The following is a 5,651-nucleotide window of genomic DNA, read 5'->3' as shown; positions in this document are numbered from 1 at the left end:
ATTCAATCCTAAGCCATTTGTTTTTGTACCAATTTAGTCCTTCCGGTCAATTTTGACCAGAATTTGCCGACGTGGACGCCTGTCGGTCACCAGCGCCGACGTGGACAACTTTAATAATATTTTAATATTTTTTTGAATTTTTGTTTTTTTTTCATTTTTTTCCACTTTTTTTTTTTTGGTCTCTCCCTCCTTCCTCTGGCCGGTCGCCGGTCCGGCGACCAGCCAGAGGCCAGAGGCCGGCGAGCTCGAGCTCGCCCTCGCCGGCCTCTGGCCTCTGGCGAGCCTTGCCGGAGGCCGCGGTGAGGGCGAGCCTCGCTAGATCCGGCGAGGTCGGGCCTCGCCCGACCATGGCGAGGCTCGCTCTCACCGCGGCCTCCGGCGAGGGCTCGAGCCTCGCCTTGGTCGGGCGAGGCTTGAGCCCTCGTCGGAGGCCGCAGCGAGGGCGAGGGCCGACCTCGCCGGATCTGGCAAGGTCGAGCCTCGCCCAGCTACCTCGCCAGATCCGGCGAGGCTCGCCCTCGCCAGTGGCCGGCGAGGTTAAGCTCGCCGGCCTTTGGCCTCTGGCCGGTCGCCGGACCGGCGACCGGCCAGAGGAAGGAGGGAGAGACTAAAAAAAAAAGTGGAAAAAAAAAGAAAAAAAAGGAAAAAAATTAAAAATTAAAAAAATTAAAATATTATTAAAGTTGTCCACGTTGGCGCCGGTGACTGGCCGCTGGCCGGTAGGCGTCCACGTCGCCAAATTCCTGTCAAAATTGACCGGAAGGACTAAATTGGCACAAAAACAAAAGGTTTATGACTGAATTGGCACCAATTTAAAAGGTTTAGGACTTAATTGGCATCAAAAAAAGGTTTAGGACTAAATTGGCACCAATGCAAAAGGTTTAAAACTGAATTGGCACCAAAAAAAGGTTTAGGACTAAATTGGCACTAATGCAAAAGGTTTAGGACTTTTTTGGTGCTTTTCCCATCTCAAAATATAACATGGAGGAAGTTAATTACTTGGAAAATGAAAAAAGAAATTACAATAACCTTAACTGGTGATTGGACTTGTCATGCAATATCATAAGTATATGGAATATGTCTTTGAAAGGAAATTAGAGATTTGGTTTGTTCATTATTGGTGGGGAGATGATGCTTTCACTAGCAAAAGTTGGGTTTTTATTTTTAATGAATTTACATACCGAATTTTCCTTAATAAAGATCTGTTTTTTTTTCCGGGTTCATTTAGGTTGGTCTTATACACGAATGATGTGTCGGTTTTAAGTGATGAAAAACTACATGTTCCGGTGGACGAGCAAAGTCCGCTTCTAGTAAACAAACTCCGAGTCCATAGAATCTCCTACTAACATGACAAATCATGTAAGACAAGATGCAAGCTGACATCAAGATAGATAGATCGGCCAAGAAATTATTTACATATGATAACGTGGGGGAATCGGACCTACATTCCGCGATAAGTCTCCATGCATGTCCGTTTCATAATCACTAAACTAAAGTATGAGGTACTTCGAGGGCTAAAAACTACAACTACATAGAGGAAAATCAGCAGACGCATTTGTTAACAAAAGTGTCCTAAAACCCTGGACAACAACATACTAAAAAAAAAACTACAGCATCCCATGCACATTACAACTTGTTGCATACAAAAATGTAGCATGCCATAAAAAAAAATTAAAGCATAGCTAATACTTTTATCGAGTGTTCCAACAGTACTTTTCAGCGAAAATCGGCATCAATTTTATGTGGATATTTCTTGTAAATTAAGATTTCACAACCGGCAACCTTGGAAACAGTTTTCTTTTGTTGGGCCCTTTGCAGACTGGTGGTTCTAATCATGCCACATTTTGACTAATTGAGTTTGTCATTTTCTAGTGGGCCATCTTAGTGTACTTCGGCATGTATGCTCATTGCGCATTGATTAATCTTATGATGATTATATCTACTTTAATAATTAGCATATAGTTGCTAACCCTATGCTAAATTAATTAAAGATAATTTTTTTTTGGGGGAGGCGGGGCCATAGGCGAGGAAACATACTTGGATATTGTCGTGTCATTGTCCATACTCGAATGACATCTTCATAAACGTTTTTCTCATAATGAGACCTTTAAAGTTCACATAAACATCAACTTCTAAAATCACCCCAAATTTTCCTACAATTTATTAACAAAAAAGAAAATTCGATCCTCAATAAGATCTTAAAAGGTTTCGTTTGAACTTTGGGATATTAAACTCGAGGGTATTCTCAAGAGAGAGGGAAGAAAAACTTTCTCTCCAATTGATGACTATTCAGATACTAATACGTTAAAATAAAAAATGTAATCCTATTAGCTCGTTAAGTGTATATACTTGGACATGCGAGGCGACGCTTGAACATAGGCATAAGTCCTATCACATCAAACAAGAGCATGAATAGTTTCTTTTTATATTTTCTTTTTTTCCTTCCCATTTTTTATTATTTTTTTTTGTTTTTTTTTCGAATTTTTGGAGGGATGAGGAAACCCTAATAATAAAAACACGCTTCTTCTCTTCTTTTCTTGGGTACCGAGAAAACGAAGATGCGATGCGAACTCAAAATGGCGAAGCAACGGGTCTAGGAAAGAAAAGCAAAAGCCCCTCCCTTTCTCCATTCCCAATTCTCTCTCTCTCTCTCTTTCTCTCCAAATTTTTTGCTTGTGATCGCAATCTGGAATCTCCCCAATTTTCTTTCTTTAAATTTTTTTCCTTTTCCAATCTTTTCAATTCTTTCTCCCTCTGCTTTTCTTGCCCTCGTTCAATCCAAACTGTCACCATCTCTGCCCAAAAAAATTTCCCAGATCTTGATCAAAGAATTAACGCATCCCCAGATGCTCTTTCCCTGAAAAAAACAACCCCTTCTCTGTCCTTCTTTACCATCGTTTGGATCTTTAGAGTACTCCCCAAGACTGATATTCAAGAATGTTTAATGAGATTTGTTATCTTTCTTCGCTCTCGATGTCTCGGAACCCGCATCATCTTTGTTTGGAGAGCTGAAGCAGAAGGGACAGATTTGCGCAGGAACAGAGAGAGAGAGAGAGAGAGAGAGAGAGAGAGAGAGAGAGAGAGAGAGAGAACGAGACAAAGCGTAATCAAGAGCAGATGAGGAAGGAAACACTGAAACTTGTGTCTAATTTGGATTTTACTTGACCCTGTTCCGGGACCACAAATCTTGGACATTAGCAGCTGCATAATCATCGTCTGCGAAATCCCATTGTCGCCTTCTCTCCCCGACACTTCCATTCCTCCAAGATTTTCGGGCACCCATCTCACTGTTTCTCGCTAAAGTTCAGTAATTTCTTTAGGCAGATGAAATAAGGTGTAAACAATCTCTTGGTGAAGTTGCTTGTCGACGGGGTTTTCATCCAATCTCGTTTCATTTAGCCTATAAGCGATGTGGTAATCTGTGAATGATGAAATCGCAATGCGAGCAGAGGAATCATGAGAGCAATAATTGAATAAAAGAGAGAGAAACAAGCTAAGGACAAAACAAAATCCACCAATTCTCCATTCTGTGAGATCGAACTGAAGAATTACAGTCTGTACCCCTTACCACTGACCCGACACTTATCAAAATAAGTTGTCTCATACACAGGAAGCTCTGAACTATACTTGTCATTAATCGCTGCGAGATGATCGAGCTCGAACAGATCTGAGCTCGAGCAACTGGCCGTACCATCATCATCGTCGTCGTCTTCTTCTTCTACTTCTTTTTCACAATGACCCTTCAACTCAAAACCCTTCTTCTGATTCTCGCGATAGTCTCTCAGCAACTCTCTCGCATTCTCTTCGAATCGCCTGCTCTTCTCCATCAGCAGATCTTTCAGATTTAAGCTCCGATCTTGGTCGATTTTTCTAGGCTGAGATTTCCCGATCCTCCAAGCTTTCGGCACCGTGACAGAAACAGAGCTGCTCTGTTTTTCTCCTCCTCCTCCTCCTCCTTCTTGATGTAGGGATTTGTGTCCGCAGGGTCTACAATCCTCATCGACGATGACGCTCACCGGGTAGAAACGGACCGTCCTCTTGGCCCCGCTGCGGAACCGCTCCCGCGTCGAGGGCGAGCGCTTGCTCAGGCACGGCCTCGAGAGCGAAGAAACAGTGGAAAACGCGGAAGCGGAAGAGGAAGAGGAAGAGGAAGCCTGCCCCGACTTCAACTTCCTCTCGAGGTTCGCCTCGGCGGGATCGGACCTCTTCGCGCTCTTCGGCGTCGTGCTGAAGATGGAGTTGATGAAGCTCACCAGCCTCCCGCCGGGCGAGACCGGCTGCTGCTTCACCTTCTTCAGGTTGGCGTAGATCCGCGACGCCGCGGACCTGAGGGCGCTGCCCTGGTCTTCCTGGCCCTCCCTCCGTTCGCCAAACGGAGCGCCCTGCCTCTCGTCCCCTCTGGCGGCGACTCGCGTCCTCACGGGCTTGAGCCTGAACGGTGCGAAGCAAGAGGACGAAGGAGTCGTCTTCGCGCCCCTGACGGACTCGGTGTCCGAGAACGAGAACCCGCCCGAGCTCGTATCGGAAGAAATGGAAGTGGAGCTGAAATACATCCCGTCGCTGTCGAGGTCGGGCTCGTGCTTCGGCTTCCGGAGCAGCTCCTGCGAGAAATGGCCCCTCTTCGCGCCCGCCGCAGCCGCGGGATCAGCCTTGTCGCTGCCACGCTTCTCGACGAAGGAGGCGGGCTGCGGGGTTACCTGAGCACTGCCGCGGGAGCTCTGCTTCTTGGACGGCGCCTCCCTGTGGAACCTTCGTTCTGGCTCGCGCTTCGGCTCGCATTCGTCGATGGATCTGTAGATCTCGTCGAGGAGCGTGGACGAGAAAGACGGGCTGTTGCTCTTCATCTCCCGCAGATGCCTCTCGTCTTTCAGCGACCTCTCGAACCTGTACATCTCTAGAGAGAGAAGGAGAGAGGGAGAGAGAGGATGCTGATGATGCAGATGAAGAAAGGAAGAACAGGGGAAGTGGGAAGGGGAGGCTTTACTTATAAAGCGTGCATGCATGGCCCAATTTGTGCTATAGTAATGGACAGTTTTGGCATGTGCTGAGTGGCGCGTCATTGCCTTTTATGTTTAGCACCAAAACCGCTCCATGCTTAGGAAAGTTAGGAACAATTTACGCTGTTCATTCACAAAAATTGAATCATGTCTTATTGGTTTTGTGTCTCTACCTTCCTTCGCGTAATATGTCACGATAGGGAAAATTACCAAAAAAATCCTAAATCTATTGTAATTGTACCAATTCAGTCCTAAATCTTTTTTTTTGTCAATTCAGTCCTAAACCTTTTGCAATTGTGCTAATTCAGTCCATCTGGTTACTTTTGGCCGGCTGGCGCTGACGTGATAATATTTTAATATTTTTATTTTTTCGAATTTTATTTTATTTTTTTCCTTTCTCTTTTTTTTTTTCTTTTCTTCTTCCCCCTGGCCGGACCAGCCGGGGGGAGGCTTGCCGACGAGGTCAGAGACTGGCAAGGGCGAGCCTCGCCTAGCTCCGGCAAGGCCGGAGCTCACCATGGCTATGCGAGCTCGACCTCGCCCAGATCTGGCGAGGTCAAGCCTCGCCATGGCTGTGCGATGGCAAGGCTCGACCTTGCCGGCACTGGCGAGCTCTGCCCTCGCCGTTGCTGGGCGAGCTCGACCTCACCCAAA

General features: G+C 46.1%; 1 protein-coding gene across 1 annotated transcript; it reads right to left on the bottom strand.

The window, feature by feature from the left end:
• Positions 1–3,494: 3,494 nt before the first annotated feature.
• LOC115670964 (protein BIG GRAIN 1-like B) lies at positions 3,495–4,971 on the bottom strand. Its single transcript, XM_030592389.2, has one exon. It carries the CDS (start codon positions 4,890–4,892, stop codon positions 3,549–3,551), a length of 1,344 nt encoding a protein of 447 aa, XP_030448249.1. The 5' UTR covers positions 4,893–4,971; the 3' UTR covers positions 3,495–3,548.
• Between the last annotated feature and the right edge of the window lie 680 nt (positions 4,972–5,651).

This window comes from Syzygium oleosum, unplaced genomic scaffold (genome assembly GCF_021117445.2).
Source record: "Syzygium oleosum isolate NSW1041296 unplaced genomic scaffold, Sole_v2.1 Sole_v2.21, whole genome shotgun sequence".
Taxonomy (NCBI): domain Eukaryota; kingdom Viridiplantae; phylum Streptophyta; class Magnoliopsida; order Myrtales; family Myrtaceae; genus Syzygium; species Syzygium oleosum.
The sequence above is the reverse complement of the archived record's forward strand: the minus strand, read 5'-3'. Positions and strand labels throughout refer to the sequence as shown.

What these genes read in the sequence shown, in the direction of transcription:
- LOC115670964 (XM_030592389.2), bottom strand. Translation starts at nt 4,892, where the DNA reads ATGTACAGGTTCGAGAGGTCGCTGAAAGACGAGAGGCATCTGCGGGAG.